This window comes from Abramis brama (genome assembly GCF_963993115.1).
Source record: "Abramis brama genome assembly, chromosome: 1".
In the NCBI taxonomy this organism is placed as follows: domain Eukaryota; kingdom Metazoa; phylum Chordata; class Actinopteri; order Cypriniformes; family Leuciscidae; genus Abramis; species Abramis brama.
This window is the reverse complement of record NC_139963.1, coordinates 42,241,993-42,265,985: the sequence shown is the minus strand read 5'-3', so window position 1 is coordinate 42,265,985 and position 23,993 is coordinate 42,241,993. Positions and strand designations below refer to the sequence as shown.

General features: G+C 34.8%; 3 protein-coding genes across 4 annotated transcripts in view; 2 read left to right on the top strand and 1 right to left on the bottom strand.

The window, feature by feature from the left end:
- Positions 1–20,513, top strand: part of LOC311092537 (nucleoside diphosphate kinase, mitochondrial-like) — a 94,792-nt gene extending 74,279 nt beyond the window's left edge. The window contains exon 5 of the mRNA XM_084129346.1: positions 20,468–20,513. Within this exon, the coding sequence (XP_083985472.1) occupies positions 20,468–20,498 (31 nt within the window). The 3' untranslated portion in view covers positions 20,499–20,513. The remainder of the gene's footprint in view (positions 1–20,467) is intronic.
- Positions 1–21,602, bottom strand: part of LOC311092364 (butyrophilin subfamily 1 member A1-like) — a 31,331-nt gene extending 9,729 nt beyond the window's left edge. The window contains exons 1-9 of one of the 2 annotated variants that reach the window (XM_084129032.1): positions 21,233–21,602; positions 20,739–20,812; positions 20,268–20,615; positions 19,899–20,168; positions 19,638–19,745; positions 13,937–13,978; positions 13,679–13,720; positions 12,238–12,282; positions 11,960–11,986 (exon numbers count right to left, since the gene is read on the bottom strand). In XM_084129032.1, coding sequence (XP_083985158.1) covers positions 11,960–11,986; positions 12,238–12,282; positions 13,679–13,720; positions 13,937–13,978; positions 19,638–19,745; positions 19,899–20,168; positions 20,268–20,615; positions 20,739–20,796 — 940 coding nt within the window. In that variant the 5' untranslated portion in view covers positions 20,797–20,812; positions 21,233–21,602. The remainder of the gene's footprint in view (positions 1–11,959; positions 11,987–12,237; positions 12,283–13,678; positions 13,721–13,936; positions 13,979–19,637; positions 19,746–19,898; positions 20,169–20,267; positions 20,616–20,738; positions 20,813–21,232) is intronic. The other variant, XM_084129033.1, reaches the window with a different exon arrangement.
- On the top strand, positions 1,208–5,411 carry LOC311092327 (putative RNA-directed DNA polymerase from transposon BS). The gene is made up of 2 exons (XM_084128965.1): positions 1,208–3,932; positions 4,167–5,411. Exons 1-2 carry the CDS (start codon positions 2,969–2,971, stop codon positions 4,964–4,966), a joined length of 1,764 nt encoding a protein of 587 aa, XP_083985091.1. The 5' UTR covers positions 1,208–2,968; the 3' UTR covers positions 4,967–5,411.
- Positions 21,603–23,993: the final 2,391 nt, after the last annotated feature.

The following is a 23,993-nucleotide window of genomic DNA, read 5'->3' as shown; positions in this document are numbered from 1 at the left end:
CATGATAAATCTGCTATAGAAGATCCTGCAGTGCTGTGATACTCAGATTTTATGATGTCATTATACAGAAAATGTTTTGACAGGATCATATAGACTCACTCAGACATCAAGAATCAGCGTATGAATCGCAACAATGGTGACAATGAAAAAAAATCTGAACTACTATAAAGTCACAAAAAGGCTTTGTTGGTTGTCACCATTGTTGAGATTCATATGTTGATTCTTGATGTCTCTATACTACTTAAAAAAAATTAACCAGCTCAAAACTTTTTCCATATAATACATATCTTTTTAAATTTCAGATTATTACAATATTGTTGCCAAGGATCATGTGAGAAATTATGACATTACAGACTTCGTATAAATCTAAATTTTATCTACATATTATGTAATCTAAAGTAACATATTCAGAGATTTGACTGTCATATCAGTGAATCAGATCATCACGATGACTGTAACATCACTGATGAATGACCAAGATCATCTGATATTTCTCCTGCATTTATTGCTATAACAAATGTGTATTAAATACACAGTTAAAGCCAGAGAAAACTAAAGTTAAAAAACTCACGGGTCATGAGCCCAACTAAAGCAGACACTGATCTCAATCATGGTGACATCAAATTTATTTTAAAGCTGTCATCTGCGGCTGTCAAACAAAAAACGTAAAAATAAAGTAAAATATCCTATTTTAGAAGTGCAAAAAATTTTTACAGAAATTTTGCTTAAATGTTTTACAGAAAAACTGTTATTTTACAGCTATTTTCTGAATTATTACAATTGTAAAAAATTATATGCATGTGAGAAATTGTGACATTAAAGACTTTGTATAAAGCTAAATTCCATCTACATGTAATCTAAGATAATATATTCATATTTTTGACTGTCATATCAGAGAATCAAGCCATCATATAATGACATCATCAAAGAATGACCAAAACCATCTGAAATATTCTCCAGCATTTATTGCTATAACAAATGTGCATCAAATACACAGTTAAAGTAGCCAGAGAAAAACATAAGTTAAAAATTGAAGTCATGAGCCCAACTAAAGCAGACACTGATCTCAATCATGGTGACATCAAATTTATTTTAAAGTTTTTTACACTTTATTTAAATTAGCATATTTTACTTTCATTTTATGGTTTTTGTTTGGCATCCGCAGCTGCCAGTCATTTGACCCTTTTTTTACGATTTTTTTACAATGAAGGTATTTGATCATAATAATGCAGGAAATACCTGTGAAATAACAGTGTTTTTTCGGTTTATTTAAATTACCATATTTGACTTTAATTTTAAGGTTTTTGTTTGGCAGCCGCAGCTGCCAGTCATTTGACCCTTTTTTTACGATTTTTTTTACAATGAAGGTTTTTGATCGTGATTATTCAGGAAATACCTGTAAAATAACAGTGTTTTTCAGTTTATTTAATTTAGGATGTTTTACAGTTTTTTGGGGAGCTGACAGTCATTTGACCATTTTATCATTTAACTGTTTTCTTTCTGTTAAATTACAGATTATATTTGTAATTTTACATACATTTTTATGTAATTTAAGAAAACAGAAAAAATACTGTATGAAAAATACAATAAATTTTCTGTATAAAAAGTGTGAATTACTGTAATTTGTCATTAATGTCACAATACCTAAAATAACAGCTGAATTTTTATTTTACAGATATTATTTGTAATTTTACAGTGTTTTGAGTACAATTTAAAATTAAAGAAAATGATCGTAAAAAAATCACAGTTATTTTCTGTAAAATTAGGATTTTTTTTTACAGTGTAGTTTCTGGCCCATTTTCGCTTTATTTACTTAATTGCTCGGCAGATACAGCTGTCCTCACTCAAGCGGTAAAAGCATTATCTCTATGTAATTTGCACGCTGTCGCGGAAGCGTCAGTGGAAGCATTCAGCTCTCGTGTTCAGCCTCCTCGTGTGAAGACTGACTCGGGTAAAGACCATCGACTCTACCTGCGCGACTCCACCAAGCAAGGACACCAGAAAGGCACTTAAGTATCTCCTTCTCCCTTTACTTACCCACTTCTATTTATTTTTCTCTTATTTTCTCCTCGATCAACATGTGCTTTCAATACATTCTTGTTATCTCTCGGCAACGCCCTTTCATCACGCGCAAAAGGGAATGCAATACTGCTAATCTGCGTCCCATTCTCTCACCCTCACACACACCTCTCTCTCTTTCCGTGGGTCTATGGAATCGTCAGTCAGCAGTCAATAAAGCTGACTTTATTCCAGCCTTTGCATCTCATTCTACTCTTAATATCTTGGGCTTGACTGAGACCTGGATTCGTCCAGAAGACTCAGCAACCCCTGCTGCTCTCTCTAACAACTTCTCTCACACCCCTCGCCAGTCTGGAAGGGGTGGGGGCACAGGGTTTCTCATTTCTAACAATCGGAAATATTCAGCGCTCTCTTCTCTATGCAACAACAACTCATTTGAATATCATGCTATTACACTTACAACTCCCAATAAGATCCATATTGTAGTCATTTATTGCCACCCAGGTGAGCTGGGAAACTTTGTAGAGGAGCTGGATGTGCTGCTGTCCTCCTTCCCTGAGGACGGCACCCCACTTGTAGTCTTTGGTGACTTCAACATTCATCTCGAGAAGCCGTATGCAACAGACTTCATCTCTCTCCTAGCCTCTTTCGATCTCAAACGACTCATCACCACTGGTACTCACAAATCAGGCAACCAACTGGACCTGGTTTACACACGCAACTGCATCACAGACAACATTTTGGTGAGACCTCTCCATGTTTCAGATCATTTCCTCATTACTTTCAGTCTACAACTCTCTACCCTTGCACCACCAACCCTCCCACCAGTCACTTGCAGACGAAACCTGCGTTTACTTTCTCCCGCCCATCTTTCCTCTGCCGTGTCATCTTCTCTTCCCTCACCAACACAATTCTCATCTCTGGATGTGAATACTGCAACGGATACCTTATGCTCCGCTCTAACCTCTTCTCTAGACAATATCTGCCCTCTCTCCTCCAGGCCTCCTCTAACCCCTGGCTGTCTGAGGTTCTTCGGGAACACCGGACCGAACTCAGGGCAGCGGAGAGGAAATGGCACAAATCAAAAGACGCATCTGACCTGAGTATGTATCAATCTCTCCTCTCTTCCTTTTCCGTTGATGTTCATGCTGCAAAATCTTCCTACTTCCACAACAAGATCAACAGCTCCTCCAACACACGATCACTATTCAAGACATTCAACTCTCTCCTCTGTCCACCTCCACCACCATCCACCTCCTCTGTAACTGCTGACGATTTTGCTAACTTCTTCACCAACAAAACAACATCTATCAGCAGTCAGTTCTCAGCTCCACACACACAGGAGCTCAGACCGACCCCCTCCTCAGCCAATCACCCTCTCTCCTCCTTCTCTCCACTAACCGAGGAAGAAGTATCTACACTTCTCCTCTCCAGTCATCCTACCACCTGCCCTCTAGACCCCATCCCTTCACACCTTCTACAAGCCATCTCTCACACACATCTACCAGCTCTCACACACATCATCAACTCATCCCTCCATACTGGCATTTTTCCTACTGCATTCAAGCAGGCTCGGGTAACCCCACTGCTGAAAAAATCAACACTAACCACATCACTTGTAGAGAATTACAGACCTATCTCTCTACTTCCTTTCATTGCGAAAACACTTGAAAGAGCTGTTTTCAACCAAGTAACATCCTCCTTGTCTCTGAACAACCAGCTGGATGTCAACCAATCTGGCTTCAAGAAAGGGCATTCAACCGAGACTGCATTACTGTCGGTCACAGAAGCCCTGCGGATCGCAAAAGCTGCTTCCAAATCTTCAGTTCTCATTCTCCTGGATCTGTCTGCTGCCTTCGACACTGTGAATCATCAGATCCTTCTGTCCACCCTCTCATCTCTGGGAATCACAGGTACTCCTCTCCAATGGTTTGAATCCTATCTCACAGGTAGGTCTTTCAGGGTCGCATGGAGAGGCGAGGTATCAAGAGCACATCAGTTGACCACAGGGGTTCCTCAGGGTTCAGTTCTTGGACCCTTGCTCTTCTCCATCTACACCACATCACTGGGACACATCATACAAGCACATGGTTTCTCTTACCACTGCTATGTTGATGACACACAGCTCTTCCTCTCATTTAAACCAGATGATCCCACAGTAGCTGCACGGATCTCAAGTTGTCTGGCAGACATCTCGGCATGGATGAAGGAACATCACCTACAGCTCAACCTGGCAAAGACTGAGCTTCTCGTCCTCCCTGCCAATCCGTCTCTACAGCACGACTTCACTATCCAGCTAGAATCATCATCAATCACCCCATCAAGGTCGGTCAGAAATCTTGGAGTAACATTCGATGACCAGCTGACCTTCACAGATCACATTACAAAGACAGCTCGATCATGCAGGTTTGCACTGCACAACATCAGGAAGATCAGGCCTTTCCTAAATGATCATGCAACACAACTTCTCGTCCAGGCCCTGGTCATATCTAGGCTTGATTACTGCAATGCTCTTCTGGCTGGACTTCCATCATGTGCAACTAAACCTCTACAAATGATTCAGAATGCTGCAGCTCGTCTTGTCTTCAACGAGCCCAAGAGGGCCCACGTCACTCCTCTGTTCATCTCTCTGCACTGGCTACCTCTCGCTGCTCGCATCAAGTTCAAGGCATTGACGCTTGCTTACAGATCCATCACAGGCTCAGCTCCCTCCTACTTTCACTCACTCCTACGAGCCTACATTCCCACCAGAAGCCTGCGATCGGTCAACGAACGACGTCTCGTGGTTCCATCACAGAGAGCCACAAAATCACTTTCTAGAACATTCTCATTTACAGTTCCATGCTGGTGGAACGCTCTCCCCACCCTCATCCGGAATGCAGAATCCCTGGCAACATTCAAAAGACAGCTGAAAACCCATCTCTTCCGTGAGCACTTAACCTCATAAAAAAAAAATAAAAAAAATAAAAAAATAAAAAAAAAGTCCCCTTCCTTTTTCCTTTAAATCCTTGCCTATCGGGCTTATGTTACTCTGAATAATGCCTGGACTTTGTATTTTGAGCACTTCTTGCGTTCTTTTTGCCTCTACACGACGACTCGCCTAATGTAGTCCTAATCTGTACGTCGCTTTGGACAAAAGCGTCTGCTAAATGACTAAATGTAAAATGTAAATGTAAATTTGGAACACAGTCTGTGTGTCGACTTTGAGCGCTGTTAATTCACAGTATATTCCTGTAGGCTACTTTCGCGAAAACTACAAATATAACCCAAAATACATTGTTTTCTATGGTATATTACTGTTTTAATGGAAAATGGTATGAGGGTGTTCAGGTTTGTTTCTAGTGCAATTCTAGGTGGTTGTTATGGTGTTGTTGGTGGTTGCTATGGTGTTCCCTGTGGTATTATGGTGTTGCTAGACAGTTGCTAGTTGTCACAGGTGGTTACTATGGAGTTTTTATAGTTTTTAACTAGGGCTGGGCGATTTAAATCGCGATATTGTTAAAAAAATATCGCGCATCTCGTCAGTAAAGCCGGTTCCTTGATTAGTAGTAAATCGCCATCACCTGCTTTCAGATGGAGCGGCATTTACTACAAAGAGCCGTACACTGTTAGACCTTACCGTTTTTTTTTACAGTAAAATACTGGCAACACTGTTGCCAGTAATTTACTGTTAATTGTGCAGTTCTTTACTGTAATCTACAGTATGTTACTGTAAAATGCACTAAAACTCGAGTTAACTAATTTCACTTGCAGAAACCTTAAATTGACCAACTGTCATTTACATGTATTAAACTAAAATATTAATAACGTGAGCAAAGTATTACTGTGAACTTATTTCATTTGAAACCACAACAAAACTTTTGTAAATAAAGATATTTCCACTGGACCAGCAACTACACAGTCACCGCCTGTTAAATAAAGCAACATGCAGCATATCATCAATATTTGTAGATCTTCTCCTGGACTGAAGCTCAGGCTCTACTCTTCAGCACAATGGTGACCCAAAAAACGAAATTTTACAGTAAACTACTGGTAACAGTGTTAGAGAAAATAGAGAAACACAATAACTACGACTGACTTCCAGCCATTACACATTATTACACTTATTATTAACCAGTATGACTTTATTTCTGTCATACAGAAATTGTTATTGAAAATGTTTGTTTGAAGTTACCATTATAGAGATCAGTGCTTGCTTTAGTTGGGATGCTGATGCTAAAACATTCATTTTTCTTTTGCTGCTTGAGCTGTGTTTTCGCAAGTCACACTTGTGCGCACACAGTTTATGAATGATTGTGGTTGTAATGCTTATGATGACAAAATCATCATATTGCCTGTTCATTCACTAAGGAATTAATTCTTATTCATTCAGAGTTTTATTCTCGATCAAAAGTGTTACATTAGCACTACTGTGAACCTACAGCAATAAATTACTATGACTCATTTTTTTTAACACATCATGCATAAACCAAAAAAAAACAGAGCTACACTATATTTTAGAAACACAGAGATATCACAATTTAGCACATTAATCTCAACAATGGTGGCAATATTTTTTTAATTATTATTCATGCAGCAGTGCATGCTGGGAGTTTTATATTATCCTGGAACCCAGCATGCATTGCGACATGAAACTTTTCACCATTGTTGAGATTCATATGCTGATTGTTGATATCTGTGTGTCTGAACCAAGTAGGAGTAAAATAAAATTGAATGCACTATATGATTGTTATTTTTCAGAAGACTTGATTACAGATATATCGATTTCATTTTGTAGATACACAGATTTTTGCTAAATATGACATACCCATAATTTCAATTAATATGCAGGAAAAATCTGAAAATCAGATAGTCCAAGATGATTGTGACATCTTCATAAAAGAATAAAAACACCTGATCATCTTCCTCTTGACTTTTTCTTGCCACATCAAATGTGTTTTATAAACTCACTGTTACAGCAGTCAGAGAGAGATGAATGGTAAGAAGTTAAGGGACAAGAGACCAACTAAAGCAAATACTGATCTCCATCATGGTGACAACAAATTTTATTATTAACTAAATCTCTGTTAATTCTCAACAATAACTTTTGTACATGTATGAAAGAAATAATCATAAACTGGTTTGTAAACTGGTTTCACACTCAGTGTTACTGGAAGTCAGTTGTAGTTCTTGTGTTTCTCTTTTTTCTGTTCTTTTTTCTCTGTCCTTCAGTGATTCTGCTTATCAGTGTCTCAATTCACTCACTTCTTTTCATTCACTCTGTCAAGTGGACTATATTAGTGAACTAATGAAGGGAATAGTGAATGAGGGTATAGGGTGTGATTGGGAAAACAGCCTCTGAGTGTCGATTTTGAGCACTGTTCATTTACAGTATATTCCTGTAGGCTAGTTTTGTTTTCTAGGGTATATTACTGTTTTAATGGAAAATGGTATGATACTGTCTGAATTACGGCTTTTTTTTACAGCAAGGGTTAACAGTGTAGTTAACTGACAAGCTGAGCCAAATCACATCAATATCGCGGACGTATCGCCAGCAAAAACTCCAGTGTTAAATTAACACTCCTGGGAGTGTATATGAGTCCACACTCAAGAGTGTTTAAAGCAGCACTCAGTAGCTTCGGGATTTCTTCGCTGTATTCTCGCTTTTTGCTCGCAGATTTCTCTCTAGAGCTCCCCCCACAGCTTCGGAATAGATATTTGACATTACTGTTGTAAAAACTCGTTGGTGATTCTCAGACACCAGAGGCTATAGATCAACGACATCAAAGCAGATGGGACATTCTTTAAAACGTCTTCTTCATTCGGGTTCGGACAGCGTGAGGGAGCGCAATAATGACAGCATTTTAGCAGATTTCTTTTGGCCGTAAAGCAATTGTTTACATCGCGAGACCTGATATCACGCGAGACTTCCTGACGCGGCGGCCGGCGGCCCGCCGGCTCAAAGTTGCAAGTGCGTATTTTCCGCTCACGGGCACCAGGGGGGTGCGAAACGACCACCATTCAACCCGAAATAAGTAATATAACCATTCCAATGACTCCGAAGCTGTTCAGTTAAGGTAAAAAAAGTTACTTAGTTCACCTTTAAGTTAATGAGATAATTAAGTGATTAATTTAGTGATGATTGAACATTATTGAAGACACCTGATGTCAACAAGCAGAATCACTGAAGGAGAAAATCTCAAATTGTAAGCCACCGTTATGGCGATCAATGGTTACTTTAGTTGGACTCTTGACCCATATATTATTAACTTTAGATTTTGTTTGTCTGAGGTATCTGAATTATAATCGCCAGTTGAACAAAGAAAAAAGTGATCTGATGGTGTTGGTTATATTATGACAATCATCATTTGAACTTGATCACTGAACTCATTAAAATCCTTCTTTCTGACTTTTATGTTGTTGGTTACAGCATAACTGTGAATCTGTGTAAATGCCCAGAATTTTTGATATAATATAAAGGATTTCTTAAAAGTTGTTTAAAAAAAAAGGTCATTCTTTTAGGCACACACAGATTTCAAGATTCAGTCCATGCATCTCAACAACGGTGAGGAGCAGAATATTCAATTAGGAAAAGTAAATTACATAGACAATTCAGATCATAATTTATTCATACCGCAATGCATGATGGGAGCCACTGCAACATGCTTTATTATTGTCACCATTGTTGAGATTCACAGGCTGATTATTGATGTCTGTGTTTTAAATGAATTTATCTGAATGTCTTATGATCAGAACAATGTTTATTAAATATTTTGACTTATAAGTAAAGTACTGATAATCATAGAATCACAAAACTGCTGCTAACAAATTAAACCAAACTATCTCAATAAGTTTCCTTTTCAGATCACAGCTATGGAAGTAAAATAATGTCAAATGTTTTTGAAACAAAAAGCCTGTTGAATTGCACTACTTGAAAAAAAATAGGCATTGCATTAACCATGCTTGCATTTTAATGCATTGTATTTTTAGGGCTTGCATTTTTATGGGCTGAAATTCAACATGGTTGAATATTTAAGCTGTGAATATTTCAATTAAAAACATTTCAAACACATTTTCATTATTAAAAATTCAATAATCCATATTCACCTTTCATATCTCACCTTCAAAATATTCAAACTGTTTAAAAATACAACCTATAATATTCAACAGGCAATTTTCGGTCCATTTTATTTCGCTTTGCAAAATTCGCTTCCACAAATTCAGTGGTTCAAATTCGACAGTAAATTCAAAGGAACTGCAGGAAAAGCAATAGATTACCGAGATACTCTCCATCTGCTGTTAGTCGATCTCACCAGCAGGTGGTGCAAAAGCGTGTGTTGTTGACGAAGACAGAGCAACAGTTAGAGCAAGCCATTCATTCATAAAATGAAAATGATTATCTGTGTCAGTATATATGCGGAAAAGATGATAAAGACACAAAAGCTGTGTTTATGTTTCATTCAATAACTTCATTGTTACTTTCCCTGTGTAGCATTTCATCAGCTTTCTCTACATGAACAGGATTATAATCGGTTTCCCTCAATACCTCATACTCAAGGATTCCCCTTCTGTCGGGACAAAACGCTTAACGTAGTTTATGGACTAATACAGTGATATGAAAGACCAAACGCGCACCTTATTGGGGATGTAGGCTATAGCTACTATATAGGCTAGATGGACTAAGAATATGAACGTAACGCGCAAAGTTTCATGCTGAGCGTTTCGTGATATACTGGCATAAAATCAACACTTGATCAATACTACTTTCTCTTCTCTCTTCTCTTTTCTCTCTCTCTCTCTCTCTCTACAGTATATATATATATATATATATATATATATATATATATATATATATAGGCTATGCCTACGTGTATTGCATTAGCTTAAACTGGGAAGAGTATAGCACTTGCATATTGTTGTCCTCCTATTGTTAGTTTAACTGTAAATCGCTTTGGATAAAAGCGTCTGCTAAATAAATGACTAAATGTAGCCTAATAAATGTAAAATTAGCTTGACATTGGACGTTCGCACATTTAGGGACCGTCTCAAAAGTTGCATAAAACATTGGCATACACGTTTCTAACTTCAATAGCAAACTTTAATTTATTTGAATAAATATAAAAAATCCAAAGGGTGCGCATTATACCTGACACTAAATGAACACTTTACAGTTGGTTTTATGACTGTAAGTCGTTCTATTCAATGCTATTGAAGTTAGAAACGTGTATACCAAAGTAGTATACACTTTAGAGACGGTCCCTAAATGTGCGAATGTCCAACGTCAATGCCAGTCTATCACTGGGAAACGCTCAGCATTAAACTTTGCGCGTTATCCTGAGTCAATCTGCTTGCCTGCGAGTTTGGTCTTTTATATCACAATTAGTCCATTAAGCTATACGTTAAGCGTTTTATATGTCCAGCTGGGGAATCCTTAAGTATTGAAGGAAACCCTAAGCTTGCATGCAGCACATCGCCACAATATAAAGTTAAGGCAACTAACCAACCAAGAGAAATATATGTCAGCCTCAAAAATGTAATATTGGATCTGTATATCTATTTTTTTACAGTCTATGGTATATTCACGGTAGAGAAAGATGCTTGTAGGCTACCCAGGGAAAGTAACCGTGAAGACACTGAATTTAACATAAAACCGTCGTCATAATGATCACAAATACACTTGCATTGCTGTTAAATGAGTTTTATGAATGAATGGCTTGCTCTAACTGTTGCTAGTCTTCGTCAACAACACGCGCTTTTGCACCACCTGCTGGTGAGATCGACTAACAGCAGATGGAGAGTATCTCGGTAATCTATTGCTTTTCCTGCAGTTCCTTTGAATTTACTGTCGAATTTGAACCACTGAATTTGTGGAAGCGAATTTTGCAAAGCGAAATAAAATGGACCGAAAATTGCCTGTTGAATATTATAGGTTGTATTTTTAAACAGTTTGAATATTTTGGAAGTGAAATATGAAAGGTGAATATGGATTATTGAATTTTTAATAATGAAAATGTGTTTGAAATGTTTTTAATTGAAATATTCACAGCTTAAATATTCAACTATGTTGAATTTCAGCCCATAAAAATGCAAGCCCTAAAAATACAATGCATTAAATTGCAAGCATGGTTAATGCAATGCCTATTTTTTTTCAAGTAGTGCAATTCAACAGGCTTTTTATTTCAAAAACATTTGACATTATTTTACTTCCATACACAGCATGATTATGTCAAAACATAACCAACACTAAGATAACATTTTACTTTGTTCATTTAACTGTTATAAATTAATAACAGCAGACAAACAACAGTTAATATTAAAATAAACATATAATGGTCTAGAGCCCAACTAAAGCAAACACCCATCACCTTAATGGTAACTTACAATTTGTGATTTTCTCCTTCAGTGATTCTGCTTGTTAACATCGGGTGTCTTCAATAATGCTCAATCATCACTAATCACTTAATTATCTCATCAGCCCTAAATGCCGCTCCATCTGAAAGCAGGTGATGGTGATTTACTACTAATCAAGGAACCGGCTTTACTGACGAGATGCGCATAACAATATCGCGATTTAAATCGCCCAGCCCTATTTTTAACATGTTTTTATAGTTTTAACACAAAGCTAGGCGATACTAACATGAGTTATGAGTTAGCATGTTGTTAGCTTTATGCTAGCATATTTTGAGTTGTTTTAATCATGTTTTCATAATTAGTTAGTGTTTTAGCATGTTTTAACACTTAATCCCTATTAGCATGTAACTACTCACTGCTAGCATGTGTATTAAGTTTTGCTTGTGAGTCAAAGAGCCTGAGACATTTGATTGCATTTATGCAGTGCATTATACCAAACTCTCAAAAACATTGAATACTTATATTAATACATATTTGACATGATGATTTGGGAAAATACAATTATTAAAATAAATAATTATGTCAAAGAACATGCATAGATTTTACTCACCCATGTGTGCTCTCAAATGTTGGACAGCTAAAAACAGAAATTATGAAATTATATGCTCATAACAGAATTAATCTCTAGATCAATAATGAAATCAATAATTTTAATCACCACATGAAGAGCAACAAAATCCAAGAAGACTTTATATCTTATAATAAATGTATCTTATAATAAAATATAATGAATAGTGTAGACATATGAATGCACAGTATATTCATTAATTGTTTTGCTAAATAATTAAAAAGTAATTCATATTTTAATAAAACTATAAACAAATTCACCTTGTGTTACAATAATCTTCTGACTTTGTAAAAGTTGATCACGTTCTAAAGAAAAATCAGAAAAATAGTGAAAAATATGTTAAAATAACATTGAAATTACATAATTTTTATAACTCTGACAAACAAATCATTTAGTTGTTTAAGGGATGTGTTAACATCACACAAGTACATCTGTGACTGAATAAATATTCATTATATAAACCACTGGTAACCATTTACAGGACCCAAGATATACACAAACTAAATGAATACACATTTGTCTGTTAAGAAGATATTTTATGGCTGAAAACAGACTTTAAATAAACAATTAATTAATACCTGTCTTATGCCTGTACTACACTGTCAACATTTGACTTAACTGAAAAAAAGATAACTCAAAAAGTTAAGTTGTATTTACTTAGTATTTTAAACATGACAAATTTAGTTATTTTAACTTATACATTTAATTTAAATAATTTTATGAAAGTGAACTTACTTTTTACATTTTCAATACCAAAGTTCATGTTCATTTCACATAATTTTGCTTATTTTCTTAGTTCGACCAAATAAATGATTATTTTATTTCAATTGTTCTTTTATTTCAATTGTAATTGATTATTTTATTTAAAATGTTTTCAGTCATGTTTCGGTTGACAACTTTTTTCATTCCCATTTAAAATTAATTTCTACGGCAAATAATAAGCAATCTGACGTCAGCCATTGAAACATATAAACTACAAATCAAATCAATGAAATCTGTGAAGATCTCAGCAGAAGAGGATTAAACAACTCCACAAACAGCATTACCAGCTTCACTTATTACTGATCTGCCTTATTTAAGGTGGACGATGATGCAATTTTCTTTTAGAAACAAACTTTGTTGTATTATTTTCATGTTATCACTGTGAAGCTGCTTTGATACAATCTGTATTGTAAAAAGCGATATATAAATAAAGGTGACTAGACTTGACTTGACTTATTAATAACCAGACTGCCTTTATTTATTTTGACAAGTTTATAATAGCTGTTTCTGATGATTAACAGACTGAGCTATATGTTGATTTTTTTTTCTTGAAAATAATATATATATATATATATATATATATATATATATATATATATATATATATATATATATATATATATATATTTAATTCATTATGATTATTGGTGTTTTGAACTATTATTTAGACACACACAGACAAAGAATCAGCATATGAATCTCAACAATGGTGACAATCAATAATCAGCTTCATGCTGCAATGCATTCTGGGTGCACAAATCAAAGAATCATAAGTACATCAGTGACTGAATAAATATACATTATAACTGATAACCATTTATAGGACCCAATATATACACAAACTAAATGAATACACACAGTTTGTTGAGTAGATATTTTATGGCTGTAAACAGACTTTAAATGGAAAATGAATTAATAACTTATTAAAGACAGATTCACCATGTTGTATTCGGCTCTTCTCATCCTGCAGTTGATCGTGTGCTGAAGAAAATTCAGAATAAAGACAAGAGAAAACAATTCAGACAACATGAGCATTAATAAGATATAATTTCTGATTGAGGAACAATAACTACAAATTGCAGGAGATATACAAGTGTGTGAATGCATAATGACTGTTTATTAAATATTCTGTGGATAAAAAAAAAAACAGACTTGACATTAATACTGAATTAAATGAGTTAATAAAGACAGATTCACCATGTTGTATTCGGCTCTTCTCATCCTGTAGTTGTTTGTGTGCTGAAGAAAATTCAGGATAAAGATATGAAGAAGAGAAAACAGTATTAAATATAAAGCTTATATACATCCTTCCATAGTGTTTGAGACAAAGACATTTTCCTCAGTTCTTCACATCAGTGAAGATGATGCGTGAGCCAATACCTGTCTTACATGCACTACACTGTCAACACTTTACTTTTGGGGTTATCTTTTTACATGGACTCAGTTAAACTGTATTTACATAGTATTTTCAACTTGAAAATAAAATGTTTTTTGAACTTATAAATTTAGTTTAAATAACTATGAAAGTAAAGTGAACTTTTTAAGTTTTCTATACCAAAGTTCATGTTCATTTCGCCTAATTTGGCTTATTTTCGTAGTTCAACCAAATAAATAATTATTTTATTTCAGTTGGTTTTTTATTTTAATTATAAATGATTATTTTATTTTAAATATTTCAGTTGACAACTTTTTTATTACACTGTAAAAAAAAAATTATATGCTGACTTAAAAATTTAAGTACAATCAACTTGGATGTTTACCTTAAATTACATTAAACTGACTTGAAAAAATTTTTTTATATAACCTAATTATTATTAGAGTTATATACTAGAGTTATAGCAATGCAAAAACATATGTTGTCATAACTTATTGGTCATATATTTTTTTTTACAGTGTACCATTTAAATTCATTTCTAACAGCAAATAATAAGCAATCTGATGTCAGCCATTGAAACATATAAACTGCATATAAACTGCAAATCAATCAAATCTTTTGAATCCACAAAAAAATATTATAGTAAAGTGAACCAAATTAAACAAAAACATTAAAACAATCAATTTAGCTCTAATCTCTTTCAGATAACAGCACACATGTATGAACTAATATAATTAGAAAACAGCTTATCACTGCGTCAGCAACTACACAGTTACTGGTTTTAAATAAAGCAACAGGCTGTGTTTCAATCAGTGTTTCATGATCTTCTGCTGGACTGAAGCACAGACTCTACTCTTCAGCACAATGACCCACAACAACTCAGACAACAGAAACCCTTTAAATCCCAACAGAACATTAATGAGTAAATGAGATAATAAAGTGCTGTTACAGTAACAAGCAGAATCACCGAAGGAAAGAGAAACAACAAGAACAGAAAAGAGAAGAGATGAGCAGAAACACAAGAACTACAACTGACTTCCTGTAAACCCTAACATTCAAAAATAATTAATTGGTTTGAGTAGGACAAACTTAAATTTAACTAATTAGTTCAGTCAAATTAACTTGTATGAGTATTTAGCACTTTCTTTTTCTTTCAAGTTCACAGAACTGATTTATTTTAAGTAAACTGAACTGTTTCATTGTTTTGAGTTTTATGAAATTATTTATTTTAATTTAGACAAACTTAAGTTTTACTGAAATGGCTGGGATGTCTATTTCCCAGCATGCTTTGCCCATGGCACTCGAAAGGGAGAGTAAATGCTAAAATTAAGTGTAATATGTTTTTTTTTGTGTGTGTGTGTGTAAGATTAATGTTAAGTGTGAGATTTAGTAGTGATTAATGTTTTGTCATGCTAATTTAGAAGAATTTCTGTTAATGTTGGCTTTACACCAGTGGTTCTCAACCTCTCCTGCAGGGACCCCCTGACAGGCCATGTTTCTGTTTTAACCCTGAAATGGCACACCTGATTCAATTAATGAGTATAGGAAGAGTAGGAATTAGTCACTTAATCAATTAGTCAACTACTCATTAAGCCTTTAATTATTTGAATCAGGTGTGCCATTTCAGGGTTAAAACAGAAACATGGCCTGTCAGGGGGTCCCTGCAGGAGAGGTTGAGAACCACTGCTTTACACTGTAAAAAAAATCCCATAAAAAAACGGTCAATGACTGTCAGCTAAGGCTGCCAAACAAAAAACGTAAAATTAACGTAAAATATCCTAAAGTGCAAAATACTTTTACAGAAATCTTCATTAATCTTTTTTAACAGAAACACAGTTATTTCACATTTATTTTCTGAATTATTTTACTGAAAAACATGCAGTTAACTACACGCATGATTTGCTGTGACTATACGTCACTATATCAGCAACTACACAGTTACTGTCTGTTAAATAAAGCAACACACATCATTTCATCAGCATTTCTATGCTCATCCTGGACTGAAGCCCAGGCTCTACTCTTCAACACAATGGTGACACACGAAACACACCACACAGAAACACTTTAAACCCCATCAGAACATTAAACACTACCAGATCTCTCAGGATCTCAGCATCTTCACTTATGACAATCCAGACTTTATTTCTTTCATACTAACATTCTTATTGAGAATTAACAGAGGTTTAGAAGTTGAAACTTTATTGAAAATAATAAAGTTTGATGTCACCATGATGGAGATCAGTGTTTGCTTTAGTTGGGCTCTTGACATTTTAGTGTTTAACTTGAATTTTTCTCTGGTTGCTTTAACTGTGTGTCTTTGATGCATATTAGTTATGGTGGGAATCCAAGAGAAACTCAGATCAGATGACGTTGGTCACTTTTTAGTGATAATAGTCACCATGTAGTGTCCTGCTTCAGTGATACCATCTAAAGTGTAATACCAGTCAATACATATTAGTTGTTAATTCTGCAGTGCTCTGGTACACAGATTTATGAAGTCAATTATACAGAAAATGTTTTGACAGTATCATATAGACTCACTCAGACATCAAGAATCAGCGTATGAATCGCAACAATGGTGACGATGAAAAAAAAAATCTGATCTACTATAAAGTCACAAAAAGGCTTTGTTGGATGTCACCATTGTTGAGATTCATATGTTGATTCTTGATGTCTCTATATTACAATAAAAATGAACCAGCTCAAAACTTATTTTTAAAAAATATTTTTTTTTTTAAACATCCAATTGTTGTAATACTGATGCTACAATATTTCAAGGGTCATGTGAAAAACTATGGCATGAATTATAGATTATGTATAAAGCTAAAATCCATCTACATACTTTGTAATCTAAGATAATATATACTCAGAGATTTGACTGCCATATCAGTGAATCAATCAGATCATCACATAATGACTTTAATATCATCATTAAATGACCAAGATCATCTGATATTTTCTCCTGCTTTTATTGCTATAACAAATGTGCATCAAATACACAGTTAAAACAGCCAGAGAAAACTAAAGTTAAATCTCACGGGTCATGAGCCCAACTAAAGCAGACACTGATCTCAATCATGGTGACATCAAATTTATTTTAAAAGTTTTTACACTTTATTTAAATGAGCATATTTTACTTTAATTTTATGTTTTTTGTTTGGCAGCCGCAGCTGCCAGTCATTTGACCCTTTTTTAACGATTTTTTGCAATGAAGTATGATCGTGATTATTCAGGAAATACCTGTAAAATAACAGTGTTTTTCAGTTTATTTAATTTAGGATGTTTTACAGTTTTTTTGGGGAGCTGACAGTCATTTGACCATTGTATCATTTAACTGTTCTGTTACTGTTTAATTACAGATTATATTTGTAATTTTACATACATTTTTATGTAATTTAAGAAAACAGAAAAAATACTATATGAAAAATACAGTCAATTTTTCTGTATAAAAAATGTGAATTACTTCAATTTGTCATTAATGTCACAATACCTAAAATAACAGCTGAATTTTTATTCTACAGATATTATTTGTAATTTTACAGTGTTTTGAGTACAATTTAAAATGAAAGAAAATGATCGTCAAAAAAATCAGTTATTTTCTGTAAAATTAGGATTTTTTTTACAGTTTTTACGTAGGATAGTTACCATCATGGTGACAAGTGGTGCATGCAGCTTGATTTGAGAGCAAATAAACTTTTTATATTGTTGCTCTCATACAGCAAGTGCTTTTATATATCATACTATTGTTAATATGTTAGCAAGTTAGTATGTTAACAGATTAGCTTTTAAAAGCTAAGCTTATACTAATAAAAGTGATCCCATTAAAATTACATGAAAGTTTTAAGTTAATTGTATGAATTAATGTAGGCAATTGATTGCCTTAAATGTTTTGAGTTCTGACAGCTTATTCGGGTTTACAGTGTACTTCATAGATTTGAGTTATATTAATTGAATGGACTTAGTACTATTTACTTTATTTACCCAAGTTATCTTAACAATAAGTTATTGAGTTACTTGGACACAAATCAAATATCTTTTTATGCTTAAATTGTTTGAGTTAATAAACTTTGATGAATTAAGGCAATCGGTTTCCTCAAACGGTTTGAGTTGAACTAACTCATCAGGTTTTACAGTGTACTGTTAAGTTGTAAAATGTATATATTTGAGTACAGGAAACTTAAAAAAAACAAGGCAATCAGTTGCCACAAAATATTTAAGTAACATTACTACTACAATTTAAGTTACGTAAATTATATAATTTAATTTAATAACACTTAAAGTTCTTTAAAGTAAGTTTAGATAAAAGTGTTGATATATATTTGAGGGATATTTTAATTAAGTGAAATAATTAAAGTTGTCAGTACTCAAAACTTTGAGTTGCATTAAAGTAAAGATGAGCAATACACTAAATGTTTATTTATAATTTACAGGTACTCAAAGTAAGTAGCTATATGCTTACTGATGATATTTAAGTTTGCAAACTTACACAAATAGCGGCAATCAGTTGCCTCAATTTTTTTGAGTTAGTAGAACTTATCCGGGTTTACAGTGTACACATCATTACATTTATTACTAACCAGTTTGACTTTATTTCTGTTTTACGTCAGAAGCTCTTATTGAGAAAAAGCAGAGGTTTAATATTGACGTTTAGTTAAAAATGTTTAGTTCATTATGGTTATCAGTGTTTGCTTTAGTTCAGCTTGTGGCCCTTGACTTTTTTAACGTCATGTTTTTCTCTGGCTGCTTTAACTGTGTGTTTAAAAGGGACTTTTATGGCAGAAAAGAGAGAAAATGTGATCAGTGAATGCTGATTGTTATGTAATGATAATGACATATTCATCTTGTGGTCTCTTGATTCATTGTTGATGTATGTCTGATGTTCATAAATAGAAATAAGAAATCTAAGAAACATGTAAAAAAAAAAACTATCCCCAGGCTGCCATATTTATTTACATAAAACATAAAATATCAAGAAAACAAGAGCGTTGGATGAGTCTCTTGATCTCATCCAGTGTCCAATCCTTTATCAAAAGTGTTACATTATTAACACACTTAAACTTTATGTATACCACTGTGAATCAACAGCAAGAGTTCAAACAGCATTCAGTTATAATGAAGATATTAAAAACACATCATGAACAAAAACAGAGTTATAACATCACTGAGACAATCACTGACATCAAATATCAGCCCATGAACAATGGTGACAATCAAAAAAAATAATAATACTCTGAACATCACAAGTTACACAAAAAGTCAACAAGAACATTAGCAAAAAAACAAGCAAACACAGAAAATGGTAAGAGCATTCAGCTGTATAATTTATTCATGCTCCAATGCATGCTGGGAGTTTTGTACTATGCTGGCACCCAGCATGCATTGCGACAAAACTTTTGATTGTCACAATTGTTGAGATTCATGTGCTGATTGTTGATGTGTGTGTTTAAGTTATGCAGATGATTATAATCTTGCCATATTTATTTACATAAAACATATAAAATAGTAAGAAAACAAGCACTTTACCTCTGTTTTTATGAGCGAACACAGCTATCAGTATTCCAGCAATCACAACGAGCACAACAAAAACTGAAATCAGGATGATTGATGCCCTCCAAGAAATAAACCTATTATCTGCAAAACAAAACAGTAAATAAACTGTATTATAAACATAATGCTGCCATTACCTATAGCTTCACATAATAAGCTGATAATCATTCATTCTTTTTACTGCATCAAAAATATCATGAGAACATGACAGAGAGTAAAAGAAGTGTCAGTACTTACTTGTGGTGTTAATCAGTGTCTCCAGCATGTGATGTCTCAGTTTGACTCTGCAGTGAATCTTGCCACTGTGATAAACAATGATGGTGTGTTTCAGACTGAATCCGTCTGTGTTTCTGTGTGTCTCATTAGTTTCTGAACTCAAACTGACTCCTTCACTGTCCAGCCACTCAAGATCAGGTTCAGGATACCAACCTTCAGATTCACACTGTAGATGAAGCCCTCCTGAACGATCAAACCCATCTACAGTGACCACTGGAGGACGTCCTACAGCTGCAGATCAACAGGAAGAACATTCTGTTGTTATTCTGGCTTTTTTGAGTTAGTTTTAAAGTGAAAAGAGCATGTGATAGTTCTCACTGGTTTCCTCACCTTCAACTCTGACATTAACAGTGGCATCATCAGACCAGGATTTGTACCGAATTAAACACTTATAAAGTCCTTCGTCAGAGACTCGGACTGTTGAGAGTTTGAGTGATGCGTTTCCTCTCTGTAGTTCTTGATGGATCAGTTTTGTTCTTCCTCTGTAGGACTGAATCTGATCTGTGTTTCTGTCTTCATGATCCTCATAGAGATGCACTGGGTCTATCAGATCAAGTCTAAACCACTCCACTCTCATGTCCACAACACTGATGCTGGGTTTGACTGAACAGGGCAGAGTCACATCTTCACCAGGTACAGCAAATACAGGATCTGCAGGTCCCATTACTTCATACTGCTCTGTTACAAGAGAAAGAGCAGATCTGAGCTACACATCCTAAAGGGTTTTACCCTAATGTTGTTCCAGACGAACAGTAATGTGCAATAAATATAAAGTATTATTCACAATGATGAATAAATTACCTGATCTTGAATCTGTAATTCCATTAACAAGCAGGAGAGTCAAACAAATGAACTTCATCTCTGAGACACAGATGCTAAAAATAAAATATGAAAAAAAAAGAAAACATTACAGAAAAGTGTGTCAGCATACATGATTTTTGCCTGAGAATAATCCTTACACTTAACCTTCTGTCCAAAAGCGAGAAACACATTTACAATCCCTTTCTGTTCAAAGAAAACTGGTTAAACGGGTCAAGACAAAACAGGTTATAAATACACAATGTGAATCTACATGTAGCACTTATAAATACATATAAACACATGTTGAAGGTTGTTGAATCAGGATTTAATTTTCAAAAATGCACATATATCTATAATTTTGATTCAAAAAACCTTTCATTTATTTACAAGATTAACTATTACATGCATTAAACTTGTTGAACGCTAACATGGTCCTCAAGTCACACTCGTGTCAGACTTCAGGTAAATGTGTTTCTGATTCTTCCATGACTTACCTTCAACTCAACATTCACTGTGTTCTCAAGAGTGTCTTAATAAATTGTGTCCATATGAAAGTTTAGTACAATCGTGAGGAGATCCTTCCTGGTTTATTTCCACTTTCTCTTGTAACCGAACACCTGAACAGACACAGTCCCTCCCATCATTCAGGCTGATAAACCTGCTGTAGTTTCTTCTGTCACACACTGACACTCCTCACTTTAATATGATTTGAAATATGGCAGACATGTTAATCAAAAGAAAACACAATCAAGTGAACACAGATGTGGATGATGACACAATATACGCATCCACAAATATAGGGAGAACTGTGACCCCACTCCTGACAATATACCAGAAATAAATGTCAAAAGACAGTTTATCACATATAAAATTTATTCTGGAAATAAAAAAAAACATCAAAAACATCATTATAATATAAATCTCATCTAAAATGTTATGTACATTTAAAATAAGTTTAGATAATAGAAAAAAAGGAGACAAAGTATCACAAAGTTTTAGATATTCATCAAAATGAATCGATCTAAAGTCATTAGTTTGCGAATCGTCACATAAGTTCAGTGTATTTATTACACTAGTTTGCTGGAGCCATATGGTATTTGCTGTTTCTCATTGGACTTTCTCACATCATAACTTTTGGCCTTAAATACTTCAAAAACCAGTGGAATATTATGGGTGAGTCGTATGTGATGATGGCAAAACATAGTTTTATTTTCTTATTTAAAGCATATTCTTAACAAATTTATGTTTAAAGGAGACCTAGTATCATCTTTTCCAAAGTTGGTCTATTAGAATAGGTGTTCATGCTTGAATGTTTAAAAAAAAAAAAAAAAATCACACATTTTTCATTGTTTTGCCATTACGCTGGAATTGGTAAACGAACAAAATCATTACTGACAGAAATTACTATATATTTTTACTATTGCTATACTATTATTATTTAGATGTTTATATACTGTACAGTTGCATGAATAATGTTATGAGATTAGTGATCTAAAATTTTGCCAGTAGTGGCGGCAAGTCTTAATAAGTGAGTCAAAGCATCTGTTTCGGCATACGGGTCTGTGTGTTCATTTTTGCGTGTTTTCCTTGTGTTTGTCATTGGCTTGATTTGCTGTCAGCGCTGCGATGTAACTCATGGTGAGTTAATCAGGAATAAGGGTCTTATCTGGCAAAACAGTCTGTCATTTTCTAAAAAAAAATAAACATTTATATACTTTTTAACCACAAATGCTTGTCTTGCACAAGCTCTGCGATGCGCCACACATTACGCAATCATGTTGAAAGGTCACGCGTGACGTAGGAGGAAGTACAGACCTATAGTATTTACACAGCGAATGTACAAAGACTAAGTTTGTGCCGACTAAGACGGAATTTACAATAAATAAATAAATAAAAGGTAAAATAACGGTGTCGGACGATTTTGTAGTTGGAGGAGAAAAAGAGATGTTTTTTCACCCTACCCTACATTTTTGACCCAGAACACGCGTGACCTTTCAATGTGATTATAAAATGCGTGACGCATCGCAGAGTATAGTGTAAGATGAGCACTTGTGGTTAAAAAGTATATAAATGTTTTTCTTAGTTTTTGTTTTTAGAAAATGACAGACTGTTTCGCTAGATAACACCCTTATTCCCTGGCTGGGATCGTGTAAAGCCCTTTAAAGCTGCATTGAAACTGCAATTTGGGCCTTCAACCATTAGACCCCATTGAAATCCACTATATGGAGAAAAGTCCTGGAATGTTTTCCTCAAAAACGTTAATTTATTTTTGACTGAAGAAAGAAGGATATGAACATCTTGGATGACGTGGGGGTGAGTAAATTATCAGGAAATTTTAATTCTGAAGTGAACTAATATTTTAAGTCTTTAAGTAAATACCATTCGCTTCTGTCATGCTGATTTTGCGATCTAGCTAGTTTTCAGTCAACTGGTGAAATGGTGAGATTGTGTGGTTGTTCTGGAGGCGTGTTAAGGGCGAGTTTTAGGGTAGTGCTGCGGGGCTACCGGTTGCCAGAGGCTGCAGAACCAATGGGTGGAGCTTGACGTCCAGCTAGACGGTTCAACTAAACCCTAACCCCAATCACTGAATATAACTCCACCCATTAGATCCACAGAGGTAGAGCAGGTCAGTTGGACTAGGTCAAACTCCACCCATTACGTTCAGAGAGAGGGAGCTGGACTTCATTTGGCTCTGCAGCACCACTTGATTTTGGGCTCAGTGCTGGAGGTCTGAGGCCACTTTTTGTGTATAAGGGACAACATTTTATTTTTGTAACTTAATTCAATGCCCCGTTCGCCTGCCGGCGGTGCTTGTACCCGTTTAATGTAAATGCAGGCTCCCGTAGGAATGTTATTAACTAACATTAACTAAGATTAATAACTACTGCAATTTTCAGAGAGGCTAGCAATAACAAGCTATATAGAAAGGATTAGATCCCACCCTCCCTTCAGAGCGTCTCCAGACACGCCTCCTTCAAAACACATGAACACACACAGCAGGGAGCAAACAACAGCATCACAGAGACGCCGTTAAACCTTATCTCTACCATGTGTCTCAAAGCACATTACATTACAATAATAATGAACATAACTTAAAGAGCACTGACCTGTACCATCTGACTGCTGCGAATTCATATTGCCGTTGATAGTGTTGATATAGAAAAGCATACATTCGAGTCACAAACTGCTCAGAGTATAAAGTCACAGGTTTCCATCTCTTCCAAATGACAGTATTTATGGCATGAACACAGCATA

What these genes read in the sequence shown, in the direction of transcription:
- LOC311092327 (XM_084128965.1), top strand. Translation starts at nt 2,969, where the DNA reads ATGCTCCGCTCTAACCTCTTCTCTAGACAATATCTGCCCTCTCTCCTC. An exon ending in CTCATCTCTGGGAATCACAG is followed by an intron (nt 3,933 to 4,166) that starts GTACTCCTCTCC and finishes CATTTAAACCAG; the next exon opens with ATGATCCCACAGTAGCTGCA.